The sequence below is a fragment of the Galleria mellonella genome, unplaced genomic scaffold (assembly GCF_026898425.1).
Source record: "Galleria mellonella isolate WM207_F2 unplaced genomic scaffold, CSIRO_AGI_GalMel_v1 utg654, whole genome shotgun sequence".
NCBI lineage: Eukaryota > Metazoa > Arthropoda > Insecta > Lepidoptera > Pyralidae > Galleria > Galleria mellonella.
In genome coordinates, this window is record NW_026442139.1 from 1039270 (window position 1) to 1065313 (window position 26044).

The following is a 26044-nucleotide window of genomic DNA, read 5'->3' on the forward strand; positions in this document are numbered from 1 at the left end:
GACAGAGAGGTTAGAGAGTAAAGGACGGCGCCGGCGCCCCGGGCTCGATGCAACAATACCAATGCACAGTCGCCCACACGCAATTCTTATGCAATGCATAATACTCGAGAATCATTCGTTCTGCATCGATGATTGCTTTTAATGTGATTGTAAACGTTTGGAGAAGGTTTTTTTTTTACAACACAGGGGGCAAACGAGCATGCGGCTCACCTGATGGTAAGTGACTACCGCCGCCCATGATCACCCACAACACCAGCGGCATTACAAGTGTGTTGTCGGCCATCTTAATACTAAAGCAATGAAAGTTTTTAATGACACATACCGAGTAGGCGTCAAGATTCCACCATTCTGGCCTGAAGAACCGGAGGTATGGTTTGCGCAAATTGAAGGTCAATTTATTTTGTCAAACATTACGGCCGACAATACAAAATTTTATTACGTGATTAGTCAACTTGATCATCAGTATGCAGCCGAGGTGAAAGACATTATCGTATCGCCACCATCTTCAGACAAATATGATAAATTGAAATCGGAACTTATTAAGCGCCTTACCACATCTAAGGAACGTAGAATAAGCATTGCTGATGCATGAAGAGCTCGGTGATCGGAAGCCTTCACAATTCTTGCGTCACCTGCAGAGTCTCGCCGGTCAAGCTGTAAGTGAAGATCTGATGCGTACTATTTGGTCAAGTCGTCTGCCGGCCAACCTTCAAGCTATTGTCGCCATGCAAAAGGACAACCCGCTCGAAACCATTGCAGACCTCGTGGATCATGTGCACGACATTGCACCACCCACCATTGCTCAGGTAACATCAACAGTGCCTGAATCTGTCTTCAATACTATGTGCCGTAGAGTAGAGGAGTTAACAAACCAAGTAGAGACGCTGATTCTAAAACAACAGGAGCAGTCTCGGTCAAGATCGAGAGACCGACCGAACTATCGACGTATTAATTCACGATCCCGCTCGCGATCTATAACACGTAACAACAGTGTCTGCTGGTATCATCGGAAGTTCGGGGCTTCAGCCAAACGGTGTACGACTCCATGCACGTTCAAGTCGGAAAACTGCATAGGCAGCCAATAGTGGCGGCAAATGACTGCCTAGTGTGTAATGGCCGCCTCTTCGTCACTGATAGAAAAACGAAGACGCAGTTCCTGGTAGACACAGGATCTGATTTATGCGTATTCCCAAAATCAGCGACCAGAGGACAGCGACCTAAAACCAGGTACGAGTTATACGCAGCTAATAATTCCGTTATAGCTACATATGGCTACACCCAACTTCACCTCGATTTTGGTCTAAGAAGGAACTTCAGCTGGAGATTCATCGTGGCCGACGTTACCAAGCCGATAATAGGGGTTGATTTTATAAGTCACTATAATTTATTAATCGACTGCCGTAACCATCGACTTATAGACGGACTCACCACTCTCTCTGTGTCAGTTCCTCACTGTCACGATACCTCACTAGAGACAGTTGCCATTAAAGCAGTTGTGGGAGACTCGCCATTTCACGACTTGCTGCGTAGGTATCCTGAAATCACCAGACCAGCCGGTGCACCAGTCGAACCGAAGCATAACACGCGTCATCACATCCGAACCACACCCGGACCTCCAGTCGCATCTCAGCCTCGCCGACTAGCACCTGACCGACTACTCATTGCTAAAAAGGAATTTGAGGACATGTTACAGAATGGAACCGCTCGTCGATCGGAGAGTTCCTGGTCTTCACCACTTCATCTCGCCCGTAAAAAGGATGATGGTTGGCGTCCCTGCGGAGACTACCGAGCACTCAACGCAAGAACGATTCCAGACAGATATCCCATCAGACATCTCCAGGACTTCAGCTATCAGATATCAGGTTCAAAAATATTGTCAAAAATTGATTTAATCAAGGCCTACAATCAAATTCCCGTTCACAAAGCCGATATTCCGAAAACTGCTATTACCACACCGTTTGGGTTGTTTGAATTTCCTTATATGACCTTTGGGTTACGAAACGCAGCCCAAACTTTTCAACGATTTATCGACGAAGTACTGCAAGGACTTGATTTTGTTTTCGGTTATCTCGATGACATCCTCATTTTCTCCAAGAATCAGGAAGAGCATCTTAACCACCTTAAGATCCTGTTCGAGAGGTTCAAAGATTACGGCGTACTAATTAACACCGCAAAGTGTGTCTGGGGCGTTAGTGAGCTGACATTCTTAGGGTACCACGTTTCTGTAGACGGTACTCGTCCCCTCCAAGAGAAGGTGACAGCAATACAGAATTACCCTGTGCCCAAAACTGCCAAAGAGTTAAGGAGATTCTTGGGAATGCTGAATTATTATCGGCGATTTATTCCTAATGCAGCGCAAATTCAAGATCCCCTCAATTCCCAACTCACAGGAAACATCAAGGGTTCAGCTCCTATTAATATCACGGAGGAATTTGAAACAGCATTCAACCAATGCAAATCTAGTTTATCTCAGGCAACCCTTTTGTCACATCCAGATATTCATGCCGAACTTGCTTTATTCACTGATGCATCCGATGAAGCTATTGGCGCAGTTCTCCAGCAAAGGCGTAATAACGAATGGTCACCGTTAGGATTCTTCTCGCGAAAGCTGTCATCATCGCAAAAGAAGTACAGCCCTTATGATCGAGAACTTCTCGCCATATATGAAGGGATAAAATACTTCAGATTCATGTTGGAAGCCAGAATCTTCATAGTATTCACCGATCATAAGTCTATCACGTATGCATTTAAAACCAAACGAGACAAATGCTCGCCACGTCAATTTCGATATTTAGACTTCATTTCCCAGTTCACAACAGATTTACGTCACATTGCTGGTAACGACAACATTGTAGCTGATGCATTGTCTCGCATTGAGGACATCACATCGGACATTAATTACGAAGATCTTGCACGTGATCAGGCTCAAGATCCTGAACTACAAGATCTCCTCCAATCCTCCGATCCAAAAAAGGTTCAGCACTTGTCTTGAAAAAGGTTGACGGAAATATATATTGCGACCTTTCGACGGAATATCCACGACCATACTTGACACCATCATTTCGACGACTGGCATTCGAAAAGTTGCATAATCTCAGTCATCCTGGAGCAGCAGCATCAGCCAAACTAATTGCTCATAGATATGTATGGCCTGGTATACAACGTGACTGCAGAACGTGGGCTCAACAATGCACAGATTGCCAACGCAACAAAGTCACCCGTCATTCATTGTCACCTTTCACCACATTTCCCATTCCATCTGAACGCTTTTCTCATGTCCATCTCGACATAATTGGTCCTCTGCCTCATTCATCTGGTTACAGGTACTGCCTCACCGCCATCGATAGGTTCACTCGTTGGCCTGAAACTTACCCACTGGTGGACATCACGGCCGAATCCTGTGCGAGCGCCTTCATGTCTGGCTGGGTGGCCCGCTTTGGTTGTCCTCACTCCATAACTACAGATCGGGGTCAACAGTTCCAGTCCCGCCTCTTCCAGAGTATCTCACAACTAATAGGTGCCAAACACAATCCCACCACTGCTTACCATCCGCAGTGCAATGGCATGGTGGAGAGACTGCACCGGCAACTCAAAGCAGCTATCATGTGCCACAATAACCCGCAGTGGACTGAAGTATTGCCGCTGGTTTTATTGGGTATCAGGAGTGCCTGGAAGGAAGACCTGAAGACCTCAGCAGCAGAGCTTGTCTTCGGCGAGACGCTTCGATTGCCTGGCCAGTTCTTCACTCCAGCTGCTAACACCATATACGATCCCACAGACTTCGTTGCTCGCCTACGTCGACATATGGCCAAGTTGACACCAACACCTGCATCGTGCCACAGTAAGCCGACATTTTACTTACCCAAAGATCTCGCCAATGCAGAATATGTTTTCTTGCGCCGAGGTCATCTCAAGAAAGCCCTTGAATCACCCTACACGGGGCCACATAAAGTTCTGGAAAGAGAATCAAAAACATTCAAAATCGACGTTCAAGGAAAAGAGCTTACCGTCACAATAGATCGCTTGAAACCGGCGTATATGGCATGGGACAACAATAACACCAGCCCAGAAGCATCCACATCACCGCTACTCCCGCACACTTCAGTAGAGAGGCCACCTGAAAGAAACACACGCAGCGGCAGAACTGTTCGGTTCCCGAACTACTATCGCCCGTGAAACGGTCTCGGCAGGGGAGTGTTGTGGCGTCTGTAAATTAATATTGTAAATATTCATCTCATAACCATTTGTCAACATCATTACTTTCTTCTCCATCAAGTAGGTTAATTTAATTGTACATAGATGTTTCACCTCTTTCTATCTTTCGCACTGGACATACAGACATGACAGCGACGTTTACTTCTCACATTCATTTCTGCTGTCATTCTCTCATTATATTAAAATCAATAATATAATCAAGCTAGTTGTTACTTATTTCCTCCAAACAACTACATATTGATAGAATCAGATACGTCAAACACCACGGCTTCCGTGTAACGCATTAAGGAGATTCATAAGATGACGATCCCCGGTATGGTATGAGCATTCCTCGCGGCGATTTATTGCGACCAGTCTTGCGATTTTGTCGCGATATCATCGCGCGGTTGATCTCGAACAACGATGATGTGACGACTTTGTAACGATATAGAAAGGTTCCTTTATGATTTTTAAAAATAATGAGTTCAAACATTATTATTTCTGTCTTGAAAAATTGAAACCAGAGGGAGACTTTGTACAAAAGTCGTTTGCTTGGGCACCTCTGTTCCATTCGTGTTTCTACCGTGAAGCAGTTGTGTTTGCACGGCTGTGTTTCGGTTTGAAGGGTGGGATATGGCGTGAATTTACTGGGTACAGAGAAATAACACCTGAGTCCTCAGGAATAGCAACGCATGGGGGGTATCATGGGCGAAACAGTATATTCTGTTATGTCCACGGTACTGCCCATGTCTATAGGCGACGGTTACCACTTTCCATCAGGTGGGCCGTATAATTAATTTGCTAAACATATTAGGAGCACTTAAATGATCAACTGACAGATATATATTCTTTAAAGTCATTTATATATAATATATTAGGTATTTTGCAGTCAGCCTCCTGAAGTAACTCGGTATATCTCGATCGAATCGAGTAACTGATTCCGAGTACCGATTATGTAACGATTTTATATCACACACATTTTATCGGTTTACATCAAATAAAATTTCTTATCCAATGTATTAGCATAATATATTTATTTTTTTGGTTTTCACCTTCTCGACTTATGTCGGCTTAAAAACATACCCCGTCCTGTAACTCACAGGAAAAAAGGTACGTATGCCCCAGTTTTATTTTTATGTCCGTCTTCTACATCGCCTTCTCTTTAGATTGTATACTGAATTTGTGAGTGATTGTGTGTTTGATGTATGAATTGTGTTGGATGAATCTGGTGTGTTTGTTGAGTGTTGTGTGTTAGTTGCCTGTTGGATGTTTGGTGACCGGTGTGTGTCTTAAGTGTGATGATTTTGTGTATTTGCACAATATATTATTGTAATTATTTGTGATAATTAATATTATATTATATTGTGGTAATAATCGTCTAGGTCTCGGTGATCCTTCCCTTTTCCGTAAGAGGCAACTAAAGGAACTTATCAGCAGTATTCTTTTTAAAACATCACCAAAAACTTAACTGCGGTTACCAACCCTCCTGCCAAGCGTGGCAACTACTAATAAAACTCCCCTTATGGAGAAGGCTTATGTCCAGCAGTGAACAGTTAATGACTGATGCAATATACAACATATTATTGTAATATTGTAATATTTATTACATAATAATAGTTGACTGGGAGAGAATGTTTTAAATGCTAAAAGCAGTCCGCCATGTACACATATATGTACTAATAATTAAATAAATTAATAATTAATAAACACAACTGAACTATGCACAGTTCACCCCCAACCCTGTTGCTAGCAATATACCCTATTAGATCGACCTCTACGCGGTCCACCCTGGTTGATTCTTTTTGCATTTGTCACGATAGGCTAACTACCGCGCCCCTCACTCATCACTCCTTGGTGTCTCGCCAGCGTATACCGGTAGCGCAGACGGGGTTACCATTCCATTATCTTCCATCAGTTTTAATTAAGTCGGTTGCGGCATATCACTGAGCGGGGACCATTTCGGCAAATATACTTGGGGGTATGATGGGCGAAACAGTATACTCTGTTACATCCATAGTATTGCTCATGTCTATAGACGACGGTTACCACTTTCCATCAGGTGGGCCGTCAGCTTGTTTGCTATTCACATCTGTTATTTTACTCTGTATGAATATTTTTTTGTAACTGTAACAATATTTGCTGAATAAATTATTATTTATTTATGTACATATACGTATAGACGTTTACATTACTTGTATATATAATAAATAACTTTTCAAATATTCATATAATTTCCAATTGAAATGCAAAAAAAAAAAAACATAAATTCTAAGACGACCCGACGACGTCCATATTGGGCCGTGTATAATTCCGAGCAGCATATGAAACGTGATAGATCGTTACGATCATACGTATTCGTATCGATACAATATCGATAACAGACATCGGTGCGCGGTGGGTTCCCACAAAAAGCGGCCCGTGCCCTTATTTGGTTGCCCCTAATGAGCCTAATGGGTCCCGTATAATGCCGGGACGCGCTCCCACACTCCACCAGTTTTTGCGTGTCAACTCCTTTTTGGTGAATTCTATTGCTCGGCCGGCTCGGATGCTTATTATAGATATTCTATGAAGTTATGTCCATGAAGTTTTCTTGCTTGTTAGGACCTCTATTGAATGTTACGAGAATTATTGCGTTTAAAGATTTGTGGTTTTTTTTTTTAATGGATGATATAATAAAATGGTAACCCCGCCTGCGCTATCGGTATACACTGGTGGGGCACCAGTGGAAGATGATAGGTGAGACTGAATGCAGGCCAGTTGGCCCACCATGATGAATTCGACAAGAATTAAACATGATGGTTTCAAGGGGGAACCGCGTGGAGGTCGACCTGAAACGGTGTATTGCTAGCGATGGGGCTATTATACCCCATTACTAACAATCCCTTTCCCCCCAATACATATGTGTTATAATGCAATATGCTGTTGGTGTTCCTTTAAAAAAATAAATGAATAAATATTTATAACATGGTTTTTAAAAAGGCACACCCAGGGGATGAGGGATGATAGGTGAGGATAAAGCAGGTCGGTTAGCCCATCGTGACGAATTCAACAAGAATTGTTCACGATGGTTTCCAGGGGGAACCTGATAGGGTGTATTGCTAGCAATGGGCTCATTAAACCCCCATTACTAATAATCCCTTTCCGCCCATAAAGATTAGTATTGTGTGTTGGTAAGTTATTTACTTAAGTGTAATAAATGATGCTACTTATAATAATAATAATATATTTATTTATGTCTCCTCAAAAACAACTTAAATTTATACATGAGGTATTTAGTATAAAATAATCAAAAGGGAGACTTTGTACAAAAGTCGTTTACTTGGGTACCTCTGTCACATTCGTGTTTCAACCGTAAAGCAGTTGTGTTTGCATGGCTATGCTTCGGTTTGAACGGTGGGATATGGCGTGAATTTACAGGGTACAGAGGAATAACACCTGAGTACTCAGGAATGGCAACGCATGGGAGGTATCATGGGCGAAACAGTATACTTTGTTATGTCCAAGGTACTGCTCATGTCTATAGGCGACAGTTACCATTTTCCATCAGGTGGGCCGTCAGCTTGTTTGCCATTCTAAGTTGTATAAAAAAAATATTGCTAGCAATGGGGCTACTAATCCTTATTACTAACAATCCCTTCCCCCCCCCCCTATATGCTTAGTTAAGATGTAACCTACCAACTACCACTGTAATGCAATTTCATTACAGTTCAGTAAGTTCAGTAGATTTTAATGTAAAAGAGTGATAAACATCTATCTATCTATCTTTACCACAATACCATGTGTATAATTCCAATACAAAGAATCATTTTTTACCCCTGTCACAGCAATATAAACATAAAATACATGTTACTAAATACCTTAATTGACTAACAATAACCCAAACAGGAATGTTACATGAAACGCCGAACGAAACACTTAAAATTTAAGACCGATGTTAACTTAAATATAAACACGCCCCCCGGCGCCGCGTACTTCCTAGCCGTTTAAAATATAAGTGGTATGTTTACACAGTGACCACTTCCCTCATTTAAACATTTGTTGTGCCTCCACACACGAAGAGGTGGCCATGTTTCTAGAAAATTGGATGGCACAGGGCTTTGCCTTTTGAACTGTACAAGGAATACACAGCTGTAACAAGAATATTCAAGAAGTACAGTTACATGGAATGGATACCAAAGGTTTCTAATAGCTAAATGCAGTGCAGGGTAGTCTTATGTTCTAAAATATAGTTTTTTTTTTTTGTATTTCCACTATCATTAGTATTTTTTTTTATGGGTGAAAATGGTATGGTAACCCCGCCTGCACTAACAGGATACGCTGACGGAGCACCAGTGAAGGGTGATAGATGAGAATGAAAACAGGCCAGTTAGCCCATCATGATGAATTCATCAGGAATTAAACATGATAGTTTCCAGGGAGAACCAGGAGGTCGACCTGGTTGGGTATATTGCTAGCAATGGGATTCTCAGTCTCCATTACTAACAATCCCTTTCCCCCTTATCATTAGTATTTGTGCCCACCAATATTTGGATTTCTAAAAATATCTAATTCAATCAAATAGGCTATCATGACTTAGGATCATTGCCTATGGCAGTGTATTATGGAAGTCTGTATATGGTTTATACTACTGAAGTAGCAAACAAGAATACGGCCCATCTGATGTAAAGTGGTAACCGTCGCCTATAGACATGAGCAGTACCATGGACATAACAGAGTATACTGTTTCGCCCATGATACCCCCCATGCGTTGCCATTCCTGAGGACTCAGGTGCTATTCCTCTGTACCCTGTAAATTTACGTCATATCCCACCCTTCAAACCGAAACACAGCCATGCAAACACAACTGCTTCACGGTAGAAACACGAATGGGACAGAGGTACCCAAGCAATCGACTTTTGTACAAAGTCTCCCTCTGGTAAATAAGCGGTTACCGTAGCTTACGAACGCCTGCAATACCAGGAGTACTGCAGGCGTTTAAGTTTAAGGCGCACGGCCTTGCTGATGCTGAAGAAACCTCTTTACCTCTTTTTTGAAGAACTCTATACAGCTCATTCCATAACCTGAGTACACGTGGGAGAAAACATCTCTGAATCCACGCTTTACGCGACCATATAGGCTCTAATATATGGGAATGAACTCCTTGTCAGTGGTATTAAGTGACCAATGAAAGGCATAATTAATAGACATGTTTTAAGACTTTATTCAGAATGTCAGTTTATAATTTCTATCTAACGTAATTGTTACTTTTTTATTAGGGTCTAATCGTTGGGAGATTTTGTACAAAGTCGTCTACCAATCGTCTACCTTCAGTAGCAGTTTGTCACCAGAAAGGATTGGGTCAGGTCTAAGAATTAAAGAGGACACCGAGGTCCAAAAGATATAATCATGTCGCCTTAGCATCAATAAAGATTCGAAAAGTGAGATAAGGCTTTGGAATTACTGGGTACTTACTCAAGATCTTCATGTCACAAGGGTTGGCTACATGCAACTCGTATGGTCTTGCAAGTATTCAAGTGATTGAATGCTTTGTTACCATCCTTTTGTATGTAAAAAAAGTATTTATTATACAATGTTTGCAACCCTAGCTTGTTCTTGACCAATGTTTTATCTCGCCGGGGCTGCGTGTGGTCCCCGGACCACATAGTGTTGCGGTTGACACATGAAACTATATGCAATATTTGTAGGCACATGGTCTTTGACCCCGGGACACTTGCATATTTTAGTCATTTTGCTTGTTCATTGTCTCGAACTCACTTTAGAGGCGGTTGACCTTATGTTATGTTTAGTATTTTCTATGAATGTTTGGCGAGTACGTTGTATTGTAAGTTTTAAATTATCATTGAGTTTGTTTCCATAATTCCGTAGCAATAAACAGCATATTTGCACTAGGATAAAAAATTAATAATAATAATCATTTACTGCTCATATCTATAGGCGACGGTTACCACTTTCCATCAGGTAGGCCGTCAGCTAGTTTGCCATTCTAAGTTGCATAAAAAAAATTTTGTAAACATCACTAAAATATTTGAAACACTGAGAAATACTTAAATACTTTTTATCAGAGGGAGACTTTGTACAAAAGTCCTTTATTTGGGCACAACTTAGAATGGCAAACAAGCTGACGGCCCACCTGTTGAAAAGTGGTAACCGTCGCCTATAGACATGAGCAGTACCATGGACATAACAGAGTACACTGTTTCGCCCACGATACCCCCCATGCGTTGCTATTCCCGAGGACTCAGGTGTTATTCCTGTGTATCCAGTAAATTTATTGCCATATCTTACCCTTCAAACCGAAACACAGCCATGCAAACTCAACTGCTTCACGGTAGAAACACGAATGGGACAGAGGTGCTCAAGCAAACGACTTGTACAAAGTCTACCTCTGGTAAAGTTAGCTCATCGTGACAAATTCACTAGATATTTACTAAGTCGGTATCCAAGAGTGACTACGTGGAGGGTATGTTGCTCCTATCCTTCCCTATCCTATAGTGACATGATAATAGTGTTTCTTCTTCTCTTCTATTTCTATTATTTGTTTTTACATTAACAAAACTTAACAGTTATTTTTGTTACTGGCTAGTTTAAAGAGCCTACATAGCTCTTTAAACTCATTTAGTGTTCCCATAAAAACTACATTTATTTATGGCCATATATGTCAAAAAGAAACGGTTCGCTCCGTCCAGTCTCAATCTAGCACACCAGAGGGAGACTTTGTACAAAAGTCGATTGCTTGGGTACCTCTGTCCCACTCGTGTTTCAACCGTGAAGCAGTTGTGTTTGCATGGCTGTGTTTCGGTTTGAAGGGTGGGATGTGGTGTGAATTTACTGGGTACGGAGGAATAACACCTGAGTCCTCAGGAATGGCAACGCATGGGGGGTATCATGGGTGAAACAGTATACTCTGTTATGTCCATGGTACTGCTCATGTCTATAGGCGACGGTTACCACTTTCCATCAGGTGGACCGTCAGCTTGTTTGCCATTTTAAGTTGTATAAAAAAAAACACTATCAGGCTAGCTAATCGGTCGCTTTGTCGGCGCCGCGCCGCGGAGCGCGCTTGCGCATCCTCTGGCAATTCATTCGAGTGGGTCCATTCTATTGTCTACTTGTACAATACATGGGTACGGTGATTAGAGGTGGCATTATTGAAATAATATATTAAATATGATGACTATATACATATGCAACGGGAATTTAAATTAAAATTAAATTCCCGTTGTATTTTATTATATACTAGTTACTGTTTCCCGCGTTTCCGTCGTTTTTCGTAAAATAAATAGCCTATGTCCTTCCTCACAATTCAGTGGTTTTGATGTAACAGACACATTTCCCTTCACTGCTCTGCTCCTATTGATCGTAGAGTGATGAAAAGTATACTATAATCTGCTCAGAAGTATGAAGAATAATTGTACCAAGTTTCGTTAAAACCTGTCGAGTAGTTTTTGTTTCTATAACGAACATACAGACAGATAGACAAAAATTTTACTGATTGCATTTTTGGCATCAGTATCGATCACTAATCAGTTAGATATTTTGGAAATATATTTCATGTACAGAATTGACCTCTCTACAGATTTATTATAAGTATAAATATAGATAGATAGATGATATATATGGTATTAAAAATGAAAATAAGTTTAAAAATATATGTACATATATATATATTAATAGCTCTGGAATACAGCGCCATCTGGTACCAACCTAATCTGAACTTGTTGTATGGGCACCTATTGGACAACTATTTATATTTTTATTCGTAAATATATAAATATTAAATTTAGAAAAAAAGAACTCTAGAACAATACACATACTACATATAGATTCATATTTGTATTATGCGAAGATTGATTCCGCATTTCTCGGAAGGCGAGGTGAAAATATAGATATTATAGGGTAAGCTCACCCGGTTCAATCTAAATTAAAACATTATATAACATACTAGCGGCCTGGTACGTGCTTCGCTGCGTATAAAGTGAAATAATAAAAAAAAATTGTAAAATCAATATCGCTGACAATTTGCTTTAATCGAAGCACGTCCAAAATGACAATGACCGCATGAATGACATAACAACATGCTTGTACTGTCAACACTGAAAAACAGTTTCAATTTGACAGCACAATCCCCATCTTAAAAAAAGTTTGCATTTGTCACAAAAATCCCCATTACCAAATGATCCGCCATTTATTGAATTCATTTGTTACAAAAAATGTGATAAATGAAGAACCCCTCGACCGATTTTGTGCAAACTTCACATGAACCATCTACTAAATAGTCCGAACAAAGCCTAAACATTTGTATGGATAGGTGAGCCCGTTCTTGAGTTATAAAATTACAACGAAAAGTGGCATTAATTTTTATATATATAGATATACCTTTTATATACTAAAAGTAAAATACTTTTTTAAAATTCCTAAAGTTAAAATATTTTACGATTTTAAAGAGAAATTTATTGGTAAATATAATAAGCCATATTTCTCTTTTTATTATGTGCATACAAGCGACATACGTTATGTGCCTAACCGATTCACCAAATCAGTCGTTAATTGTCCATTGTTGACCATAAGCCTGCGCCAGTTGGCAACCGTAGATAGGCTTTGGTGATGTATTGAGAGGGATGCTGATACCCATTCCTGGACAATTAAATTCCCTATAGTCGCCTCTTATGACACTTACCGAAAATAAAGAAGTGGCCTATTCTATGCTGGGGTCACGCAGTGAACATAAATGTGGTGATTTAATTTTTAAAGCGCTGTATGAAAACCACGGAGTCTGTATCTAGCAATTCGACGTGTATTAATTATTTATGGATGAAAATGGTATGATAACCCCGCCTGCGCTTACGGGATACGCTGGCGGAGCACCAGTGAAGGGTGATAGATGAGAATGAAAACAGGCCAGCAAGCCCATCATGATGAATTCATCAGGAATTAACCATAATAGTTTCCAGGGGGAACCGCGAGGAGATCGACCTGGTTGGGTATATTGCAAGCAATGGGATTCTCAGTCTCTAGTAGTAACAATCCCTTTCCCCACTGTATTAAGCGATTTAGGTTATTGTACCTTTGAATTATTTGTCCGCTGTATCATATCATCTCTGTGGCCTGCCAGTTGGGTACGCGCCGTGAAATCGTTAGCCCGTGAAATCATCGATGGCGAATACCGATGTCACTGTCGAGTGCTCCAAAACCGTTTCTGTACGGATGAGTTGCCATATTAATGTTGGATTGCATTTCCAATACCATGATTCATCCTGGCCAGTGCGTGGATGTAATTGTCGAGTTATAACAACGATCGATTGAAGGAGATGCGATACTAAAATAGAAGATACGATCCTACACATATGGGATACGAGTCCATCGATAGAATCGAGTCGGTATTTTTTTAATCGATGATAATAGATTGGTAACCCCGCCTGCGCTAACGGTATATACTGGCGGTGCACCAGTGAAGGATGATAGGTGAGAATGAAAAGACAGGTCAGTAAGCCCATCGTGATGAATACACCTAGAATTCAGAAAGGGGTTAATTTTTTTTTTCTATCTAAAATATGTTATTCAGTACTAACGGGATACGCTGGCGGAGCACCAGTGAAGGGTGATAGATGAGAATGAAAACAGGCCAGTTAGCCCATCATGATGAATTGATCAGGAATTAACCATGATAGTTTCCAGGGGGAACCGCGAGGAGAACGACCTGGTTGGGTATATTGCTAGCAATGGGATTCTCAGACTCCATTACTAACAATCCCTTTCCCACCGACACACCCATGTTATCTGTCCATGTAGTTAGCTCATATCCGCCGATGCATTATTACTACGGTGAGAAATATAGGTACTACGATCTGATAATTAAGTAATTATTGGCGGCGCCCGCGGCGCTCGTGATGCTTGTGTTGTAACCGTTGTAGCAGGTGCAACGGCTCAATTAATAAAAGTTTTATTGGTCGTGTTTCCAAATTGTGAGACGTGTTACAGACGCCTGTAGTACCTTAACGTCATGTTATATATATATATATATATATATGAATATGTTGATAAGCTTCAAACTCGAGAATGATTACACGTGACATCAGGTTACTGTGGAACACACGAAAGAAATGTTGTCTATTTTACTAGTTTATATAGATAGATAGATAGATACTCTTTATTGTTTCCTCCAAAAGATTACAATAGTAAACTTATTATAAATATAAACAATTACAAGAAATAATCACAATGAGAAAACAATGGGCGACCTTATCGCTAAAAGCGATCTTTTCCAGACAACTTTTGGATGGAGAGGAGTAATTATAAACTGTTTGATTGGAGGCGCGATGAAGATATATATATATATATATATATATATATATATATATATATATATATATATATATATATATATATATATATATATATATATATATTATCTTACAGAAATCCATATCACTGACTATTGGATTAAATTTTAAAATAAATTTGTAGAAAATCGGTAAATAAATAGTATATTAATGTTAATTCCAATTTTTGTTGCTTTGTGTGCGACGCTTTTTATCTGTATTGTTGTTATTTGTGAAAACCTATCAGTGTCTTGGTATGTCTTGTTTGTGTTTCTAAACTGTATTTATTTGCTCTGGTTTAACGCTGGTTTTCCTATAAATCACTACATAGTATAAAACAAAGTCACTATCGATGTCTGACCGTCCCTATGTATGCTTAAATCATTAAAACTACGCAACGGATTTCGAAGCGGTTTTTTAATAGATAGATTCAAGAGGAAGGTTCATATGTATAATACATGCATAATATTGTAGAGAAATATTGATAAATTTAGAGATTTCTAATGTGTACCCGCGCAAAGCCGGGGCGGGTCGCTAGTAAATTAATAAATGAATTATTGAACAAACGAACGGATGAATAAATAAATAAATAAATGTCGATAAAATTGCCAAGCCGAACCCTTTAACAGGACCACCCCGACGCAATTCGATAATATCGTTCTCGAAGCTTTCCTTTGACGCGATAATTGCTTGTTGAACTGTCAGAGCTGTTACACTTGTTCTGTGAGTGGTTATTACTTTGTTGATGGTAAAGTAATCTTAAGGAGTGTAATGATTGTGAAGGTTTACGATTTGATAACAGAAAAATCTTTTTTTGTAGATAATAAATTAAGATTTTTCTCGAAAAGAATACGAACTTGATGAAAATATTATGTGAGAATGTAGGACAAACGTGAGAATGAAATTAATAAGGATCTGAAGGAGACAAAAGATATTGAAACCTTAAACAAGAAGATAAAAAAATAAGGCAATAATGATAACCAAGGACGAGATAAAGCAAAAAAAAAAAAAGATAAAGCAGTAACAGTAAAAAGTAACAACTGTCTGATACAGTTCAATGAATAAGTTTAAAATTATAAGTTTATAAGATATTTTTAAATTGTGTTCAACAAAAAAAAAAAAAAAAAGACTTTAATTGTGGTAAAGTTAGTTTTTTTTATTTAAAAACTAAACTACTGAATCGAGTTTGATAAAAATTTTTTAGGGGACCAATGTCTCATCTCTCAAATCGGTTTACAACACATATTACATACACTAAATAATCATCCTTCTTTTTTGAAGCCGGTTAATAAAAGTGAAATAAAAGAAGAAAAAGAGCTATAATGACAGATGAAAATTATAATATACGTTGGTATTTCTTTATTTATAATTATTTGGGAAAGTTAGTTTTTTTTAATTGGCCTGATTTGGAGTCAAACCCGAGATTTCATTTAGACAACGTGTCCACTACTGCGTTACAGAGATTGTCACGTCAAATTGTGTCAAATTGTTAACAAAGTGGATGATACTTTTTAGATGGATGATAATGGAATGGTAACCCCGCCTGTGCTATCGGTATACACTGGCGGGGCACCAGTGAGGGATGATTGGTGAGGATGAAAAGGCAGGTCAGTTAGCCCATCGTGACGAATTCAATGAAAAATTTGTCACGATGGTTTCCAGGGGGTACCGCGTGGAGGTCGACCTGACTATCCTGCGTGGACTAACCTCCCCGTTACTAACAATCCCTCCAAGCAGATGATACTGTATACGCTTCGAAGTTATATCATCTTCTACTATCGCTGAGTCAGCCTGGTGGCCGGTCGTGGCGCTGTTTGCCGAGGCCAGCGCACTCTCAGATGGACGCTTAGATAAACAGCGACACGTGCTCTCCGCAACGTGTTCCAAGTCACAACGTCTATTTAACTAAAGCTATTACACGCCGGAAGCAGAACGGGTTCTGTCCAGTAACATTCTGAGAGTTCGTACGATACTCGTGTACGCTAACAGAAGGGTATCGGGGGGGAAGGGATTGTTGTATACGGAGTATCAGTACCATTGCTAGCAATGCGCCCTGTCTTTTTTTAATGAATAATAATGAAATGGTAACCCCGCCTGCGCTATCGGTGTACGTTGGCGGGGCACTAGTGAGGAATGATAGGTGACAATGAAAGTAGATCAGCTAGCCCATCATGACTAATTCAACTAAAATTAACCATAATAGTTTCCAGGGGGAACCGCGTGGAGGTCGACCTGATAGGGTGTACTGCTAGTAATGGGAGAATTAGACTCCATAACTAACAATCCCTTTTCCCCCAATGTACATACCCTGTCAGGTAAATTCACTGCCATATCCCAACCGTTCAAACCGAAACACAGCCATGCAAACATAACTGCTTTACAGTACAAACACGAATAGGGCAGAGGTGCTCAATCAAACGACTTTTGTACAAAGTCTCCCTCTGGTGAACTCCCTTACTGCACTGCACGTGTTAGATATTTATTTTAAATTATATTAATTTTCTTAAACATCTTGTGTCAAAATGTGTACCTACATTTATTAATAAAAATCAGACTAACTACTTTAAATATAATAAAACGTTAAAATTGTTATTATACCAAATTTGGTAATAAATTATTCTTGTAATGTATATAGAACACTAATTTATATTTTAATTGATTTTATAATTATTTATTATTATGATACTTAAATAAAAAGTAATGAAATTGTAAGAACACGTGATCTCGCTGACATGTTCACTCGAATTCGGCCGTGTAGATATAAAAGATTATTCTTTGGGTGGGGAGACACTTCTTGTCCAACCGTTGAACAGAGCTGTAAGTACTTGTGTTTTATTTCTATTTATCACTAAGAGGATTACAACCTTTATATTTCTAAAGATATACCATGTAAGTTAGTATTACGTAATACCCCACAAATCAGGGGGAAAGGGATTGTTAGCAATGGACTTTGACAGCCCCATTGCTAGCAATATGCCCTATTAGGTCGACCTCTACATGGTTCCCCCTGGAAACCATCGTGAACAATTTTTGTTGAATTCGTCACGATGGGCTAACTGACCTACTTCATCCTCACCTATCATCCTTCACTGGTGCCCCGCCGGTATATACCGATAGCGCGAGTAGGGTTATTCCATTTTCACCCATTAAAAAACACATATGTATAACAAACATTAAATACAATACAATATTAATACACATGCCTATTAAAGGTATTTACAGCATTTCCTTTAACATATTTATACAGTGTGAAATGAAGTAAACAATTTCAAGGAATTAAATAATACTGGACTACAAATATTTTAAAAGTTGCGTTATTAGTTATGGAAATATATATATATATATATATATATATATATATATATATATATATATATATATATATATATATATATATATATATATATATATATATTAATACACACATAAACATTGATGTGACTGCATACTTAATAATAATATAGATATAAGTGGAAATGTCCGTAATTACGTTAAACAGCCGACATTCGTGGCGGCCTGTCGACCGGTTTATTTGTTTAATCAACCGTTTACCAGTAATGAGGTTTCGGTACGCAGCGCCGGGCGCACTGCCGAATTCTCGGGCCGTGCACTGTAATTGGTCAGGCATTCGGCGTATCGCACTTTGTTTCTTTAACTACGAATCCCGAGACTTGGAAGATAATTTAGAAAATATTTGCAAGAAAAATTGCATTTTGCATTTAAAAAAAAAAAAGATACTTGTTGCAGTGTAATAAGTAATAAGACACACGGATGGACAAAGATATGTTTCCTAAATATATAACATTGATATTGATAAATAGATTTTTCTCTTGTCTCTTGTCAAAAAAACACAACCACTCTTTGGAAACAACTTCCGGCAGCAGTATTTCCGAACCGATACGACATCATAACCTTCAAGAAAAGAGCATATTCCTTTTTAAAAGTCCGGCAGCACACCTGCAATGCTTTTAGTTTTGTGGGTGATTATGGGCGGCGGTAGTCACTTACCATCAGGTGAGCCGCATGCTCGTTTGCCCCCTGTGTTGAAAAAAAACGGCTTCATCCTGGTCAAACGTTTTTATTTTGATTTAAAATCTAAACTACTGTACCGATTCTGATAAAATTTCTTTGCGACTAATGTGAAAGTAGATATATTCATTTTAAAAGAAAAAAAATCTGAAGTAACAAATTTAAAAAGGAACGCGATCGAATTGCGAGTCTTCTTTATTTTTGAAGTCTATTAAAAATATTTGAATTTAGACCGCAGAATCGTGTACTTGTGTATAACATAGGGATTGTCAGTAATGGAGTCTGTCTGTTCCATTGCTAAAAATTTATCCTAACACGTCGCTCTCCACTAAGTCCCCCTGGAAACAATTGCGGTTAATAATTATTGAATTCATCACGATGGACCAACTGATCCACTTCATCCTCACCTATCATCTTTCACTAGTGCCCGGCCAATATACACTGACCCATTTAAAAATCATGAAAATTAGCAAAAGATTTTGACAGACAACCTTTGGACAGAAGAGAAAAGAAAGAAACGGTAACTATTGGCGCAAGAGATGTAACAAATAAAAAACGCTCATGTTAATAAAACATATGTAATTATTTGTATATATTTGTATATAATATACATATAAGTACGTTCCTATTACATAAATAAATATGTAATAAATATGTAAAACACATAATATGCATTTAGATACGTACATATGGTAAAATTATTCATACATTACTTGCCGTCAGTTACTATATATTTCCCCATAGTTACTTGGCAAATGAGCTTTCATTGTAAATCTTATTAAATGGAAACGCTGTATGAGTTGTGCTAATATCATACAATTATATACATTTGGAATATGATTAGGCGTGAAGAGGTAATCGTAAAGATGTACTCGTAGGCAATTTTCCATAATTTTTGCAACTATGACCAATGTATGTTTATATACATATTTTTAACCATTTTTCCTTTAATTTTGAACATGAATTATATCACCTTGATTTATTTCACCAATAAAAGAAATCGTGCAATGAAGGGTTAAGCACAAAATAACTTTGGCAGTAGGATTAACATTATGCTCTGAACAATACCCAGATCAAATTTAATAAAAACACCAGTATTAACAGGAATTAATATGTAAATATTCGCAGCAAACAAGCTGTTAGTTGTCTTAGAAGAGCTAAGGAACAACTTGTTACCAGATAACTTCAGTACTTGCGTGTAGTGATGTCCCGAGTCGATGTGTTAATGTATTCGAGTATTTTAGAATGGATTAAATAAAGTCACATTCTGATTCGAGTTCGAGTACTCGTATAAGTAATCGAGTATTGTTTGGAAATTAAAGAACTTCATAAAATTCTAGTAATCTCTTAATTTTACTTGTAATAAACATAATAAATTTCCTTCTTAAGGTTTGCTGGAAGAAACCTCTATTAGAGTTAAGCTCGCCTTTGTACATTTGATTACCTATGTCATATTCTTATAACTGGTGTGTATAATAAAAAAAAAATAAAAAAAAAAAAAATGTGCAATCATTTAATAATTAATCTTTATTAGCGATAAGACCGCCTTTTGTACCTTTATGTGTATTTCAATCTGTATTTATGTTACTTTATTTCACTTGAATTATTCACTTGACATTTTATATTTTTATTTATGGTGCAATAAAGAGTTAAATAAATAAATAAATTTATAATTTATAAAATGATAATTAATAATAATCACCATCATATCAGCCTTAACTGTCCACTGTTGTACGTAAGTCTTCTCATAAGAGAGGTTTTGTTAGTAATAACCACGTTTGGCAGGCGGGTTGGCAACCGCAGTTAAGCTTTGGTGATGTTTTAAGATAGACACTGCTGCCCATTCTTCAATAATTAAGTTCTCTTAGTCGCCTTTTACAACACCCATGGTAAAGGAAGAGGTAGCACATTCTATGCGAGGACCACATGGCAAATAATAATAATAATTTATAACAGAGACTTAAAAATTTACAATAAATACATGACTAGATTAATTAAAACTTGTATTCGGATATCATATATTCGAGTTCGGTATATTGAGTACTCGAGTAAATGACTATTTAATAGGTATTCGAGTCGGTTTGACTCGGCACAACACTACTCAAGAATATGTCCGTTGGCGGCACTGGAAAGCCGGCGGTTAAGCGAACTGAAAAGACGCGATGTTATCGGTGATATCTCACATGATCCTTGTAACATGTTTTTAATTATGTATTTGACCTCAGACTCGTTGATTTCCGAGAATGAAATGACTCGAAAAACTTGGTCAAGGGTGAACGTCGAGGAATTTATTTTGTCGATATTTTATTAGTTGTATCAACCGTACTGTCCACTGCTGAACATACTCTCGCCCATAAGGGGATTTTGCCAGTAGTTGCCACGCTTGGCAGGTGGATTGGCAACCGCAGTTAGCTTTTGGTGAATTTTTAAGAGCGACGCTGCTGTTATTTTGTAATTATTTTAATTCTTATGTATGGCAATTCAAGATTTTGCTCCGCAAACAATCGCCACAAAATAATTTATCAAAATCGGTTCAATATCAATAAAGATAACAGGCAACGCACACAAAAATTTGTTTTTAGAGAACTCTCAAAAATACGGTGTTTAGAACTTTCGAAATAGACGAAGTTCGCACTCTGTACGTAGCTACTCTGTGGCCAAGCTCACAAATAAAGCTATCACAACGTCAAGAAGTGTTGCCAGATGGCGCGCGGGAGATAGCTGTGCCAATGGTAATAAGTTACAGAGATGACGCCACAAGAACATGCTGTGTGGAGTCAGAGCTCGCATAAATTAGCCGGTTTATACCGCTGACCACTGAGATATGTTACGACCAGACGCACGACTGTTCTGTGACAGCCGAGCACGTAATTAGATATCAGTTTGTATGACATATGCTGGTGGGATTGATGGCTTGATGCACTGTGATTGGATAGGGAATTTTCTCTAATTTTAGTAGTAAATTCATATTCAAATTTCTTTATTATTTATTAACCAATGTAACAGTTTCCGTCGCACAATGGCCAGTCAATATTTACATTCTAAATTTAAAATTAATAAAATAAATAATAACAATAATAATAACGTTTGAATTATAAAATAAAAATAACATTACAAATTAATTACAGTTAACATTATATATTAGTTAATACATGCCAATATAATGGTAACTATATACCAATAATAATGACTTCAAGTTATAAAATAGGAGTTGTCACACTTCTTATAGTTAAACAGAAATAAATAAATAATGTCATAATTTATAATTGGCATTTAGTTATTCGGTCACGTTGTAAAAAGGATGTTATTCAAATTATGTCTTTATTTTATTTTTAAATTCATTTCTCGGCAATTGCGTTGCTGTATTGGATAATTTATTATACATTTTTATTTTTAGATACATGCCTTGTTTCATAGCTTTTGTGAGTCGTGTTCTTGTCAATTCCAATTTGTCTTTATTTCTTGTGGCGTAGCTATGATTGGCTGATTTTTTCGAAGAGTACCTCCTTTATAATATATTTTTTTTAATATATAATAAAGGAGGTAATAATTTATACTAATATATATATATATATATATATATATATATATTATTTATTCTAAAAATATAACATAATATCCGTAACTTTAAGATTATTTTGATATATTCATTCGTGAATCGTGCCATCAATGTTCAAATTAAGATATCGGTTAAGGTAGAACATTATTTTTCTTTATATTTTCTTTTCTTTTTTTTTTTTTTTACAACACAGGGGGCAAACGAGCATGCGGCTCACCTGATGGTAAGTGACTACCGCCGCCCATGGTCACCCACAACACCTACGGCATTGAAGGTGTGCTGCCGATACCCCCATGCGTTGCCATTTGAAAGGAATATACTCTTTTCTTGAAGGTTATGTTGTCGTATCGGTTCGACCGAAATACTGCTGCAAACACAGTTGATTCCAAAGAGTTAAATTCTTTATACTACTGTGGTGGCAAACAAATACACGACCTACCTGATGATAAGCGGTTACCGTAGCCTGTGAACGCCTGCAATACCGGGGATATTACGCGCACATTTCAAACCCGGAAGAAACCTCTTACACTCCTGTTTGAAGAACCCCGTGCTATAGTCTCTCAAAGGATGCTCATAATTTTCAATTTCTACATGCAAGTCTCTCGCCGTGACTGCCCCGGCATAGAATGGGCTACCCCTTTCTTTCCCGTGAGTATCGTAAGTGGCAACTAAAGGACGGCGAAGGATGGGCAACAGTGTCTCTTTTAAAACACCTCTGAAAGCCTAACTGTAGTTGCTAGGGGAGAAAGGGACTGTTAGTAATGGAGACTGAGAATCCCGTTGCTAGCAATATACCCAACCAGGTCGACCTCCTCGCGGTTCTCCCTGGAAACTATCATGGTTAATTCCTGATGAATTCATCATGATGGGCTAACTGGCCTGTTTTCATTCTCATCTATCACCCTTCACTGGTGCTCCGCCAGCGTATCCCGTTAGCGCAGGCGGGGTTACCATACCATTTTCACCCATCAAAAAAAAACTGTGGTTGCCAACCTGCCTGCCAACTACTGGTAAAACTAACCTCGTGGGGAAAGCTTAAGTCCAGCAGTGGACAGTTAATAGCTGAAATAATAATAAACATGCAAGTATATACTATCAAGTAAACATAACATTTCCTTTTGTTACAGGTAGAGCACTGCTGGACCGCCTCGCGAGTACCAGCGAGGGTGAGGTGGTGGCGATCGGTGATGAGACTAGTGGCTTACTACCCGCCCCACTCGACGTCGCGCCCTACTCCGCAATCACAGCGAACGCGACATGCGGAGACACGGGCACCGAGGAGTTCTGCAGAGACACTCCTGGCAAGTACGTAGACACAATTCATGTAACTACAAAGTACTCGTATGTAGATGTATCGTAGATTTTTTTTTATTCAATTTAGAATGGCAAACAAGCTGATGGCCCACCTGATGGAAAGTGGCAACCGTCGCCTATAGACACGAGCAGTACCATGGACATAACAGAGTATACTGTTTCGCCCATGATACTCCCCATATGTTGCCATCCTGAGGACTTAGGTGTTTTTCGTCAGTACCTTGTAAATTCACGCCATATATCCACCCTTCAAACCGAAACACAGATGCTTACAACCACTTGTTTTGCAGTTTACAGTGTAGGGTACACCTATAATCTAAGGATACACCGTAAATATTGTTTGTTTACGTACGACTATATTTTTGCTTCCTAGTGTCTATAGGCGACGGTTACCACTTTCCATCAGGTGGGTCGTCAGCTTGTTTCATTCTAAATTGTATAAAAAAAAATCCATTTTCATCAGTTGAAAAAAAGGGCAACGAAATTGTGATGACAATATTTCTTTACCAGACGCGGCGTGGTCTGCGATGTATGCGAAGGCATCGACGGGTCCCCCTCGCGGCGTCACCCCCCTTCACACGCAGTGGATGGAAGCCCTACAACCTGGTGGCAGAGTCCAACGCAAGCAGCCGGTGAAGAGTTCAGCCATGTAGAGCTGGTCGCCACTTTACCTGATGTAAGTACTGATATTTACTTGATATTTTTTATTCTTTCAATTTAGAAGAACAAGTGAAAAATTCTGTTCTGACCATGGGATCTGGCATAGTTGGCTGTCTAATTCTTATTATAATTTATATTTACTGTTACTGCTGGAAAAGTTGTTAGTTTTCCTAATAAATAAATAAATAAAAGGAATATTTTAATATAATAACTACAGGTTTAATTTCCGTATAATTAGACCGAGAAAACTCGACTAGTTTCGGGCTCAATTTGTGATCATTATTCATGAGTGGCATAACACATTATATATTTATTAATTTAACTTAATATAATAGGGGGAAAAGGGATTGTTAGTAATGGAGACTGAGAATCCCATTGGTAGCAATATACCCAACCAGGTCGACCTCCTCGCAGTTCCCCCTGGAAACTATCATGGTTAATTCCTGATGAATTTATCATGATGGGCTAACTGGCCTGTTTTCGTTCTCATCTATCACCCTTCACTGGTGCTCCGCCAGTGTATCCCGTTAGCGCAGGCGGGGTTACAATACCATTTTCACCCATCAAAAAAAAAAAAACTTAATATAATATACTGGCAGACTGGCAATACAATGAACAAAACGAGACAAAAAATGGTTACACTGGTGTGCGTATTTCGTAAATATGTACATGTGACAAATTTGAATTTATTATTTATATTTATACAAGAATTCACATATTTTTCACAACTTTAATTTTATTTGTGAACATTCAGAATTTTATGTGAATTAAATAAAATATCCTTTCATCAGTTCCTGTAAAAATATTTTTGATGGTTCCGTTATATTTAATTTAAAGAATTAAATGTTTATTAAATAACTACTTGAAAAAAATGCAATTTTGTTTTTCCCCTACTTTACGAGTATATTATATTCTGCTTTTTTTTTTTATACAACATTGAATGGCAAACAAGCTGACAGCCCACCCGATGTAAAGTGGTAACCGTCGCCTATAGACATGAGCAGTACCATGGACATAACAGAGTATACTGTTTCGCCCATGATACCACCCACGCGTTGCCATTCCTGAGGACTCTAATGTTATTCCTCTGTACCCAGTAAATTCATGCCTGATACACACTTGACTCTTACCTTACATTTACTTAAAACTAATTACCCTTCAATTTTAAAAAGAATGAGAATTTATTTCGTACAAATCAGCTTCGAGCCTATATTGTATAGGTGCATACCCTACTTTTTTATCTCACTCTAACATTGTTATAACTTTTTTATCTCGTTTACATTGTCAAAATATATACTTTGTATTCTAAGATTTTACTAGTATTTCTCCTGTCTACTATATAATTACATATGTAGTGCTATTACCACCTATTATATCAGTGGAAGGCAAGTTCAATGCCACTACAGTTGTCTATAGTATATGCAAACAATACAGATAATATTATGACTTCAAGAGAGGACACCAGAGGGAGACTTTGTACAAAAGTCGATTGCTTGGGTATCTCTGTCCTATTCGTGTTTCAACCGTGAAGCAATTGTGTTTGCATGGCTGTGTTTCGGTTTGAAGGGTGCGATATGGCGTGAATTTACTGGGTACAGAGTAATAACACCTGAGTCCTCAGGAATGGCAACGCATGGGTGAAACAATATACTCTTTTATGTTCATGGTACTGCTCATGTCTATAGACGACGGTTACCACTTTACATCAGGTGGGCCGTCAGCTTGTTTGCCATTCTAAGTTGTATAAAAAAAAAAACACAAAAATCATTATCATCAACATCTCAGCCTTTAACTGTCCACTGCTGTACATAAGCCTCCCCTTGAGGGGTTTTGCCAGGAGTTGCCACACTTGGTAGGCGAGTTGGCAACCAAAATTAAGCTTTGGTGATGTTTTAAGAGGGACGCTGCTACACATAACTCGTCTTTTCTTAGTTGCCCTCTTACGACACCCACGGGGATGGAAAGAGTG

The 26044-nt window shown here is 38.5% G+C and overlaps 1 protein-coding gene across 1 annotated transcript in view; it reads left to right on the plus strand.

Moving 5' to 3' along the window:
• Window positions 1-26044, plus strand: part of LOC116412780 (laminin subunit alpha-1) — a 226833-nt gene that overhangs the window by 47517 nt on the left and 153272 nt on the right. Inside the window, exons 2-3 of the mRNA XM_052900805.1 lie at window positions 23229-23406; window positions 23926-24091. Of these exons, the coding sequence (XP_052756765.1) occupies window positions 23229-23406; window positions 23926-24091 (344 nt within the window). The remainder of the gene's footprint in view (window positions 1-23228; window positions 23407-23925; window positions 24092-26044) is intronic.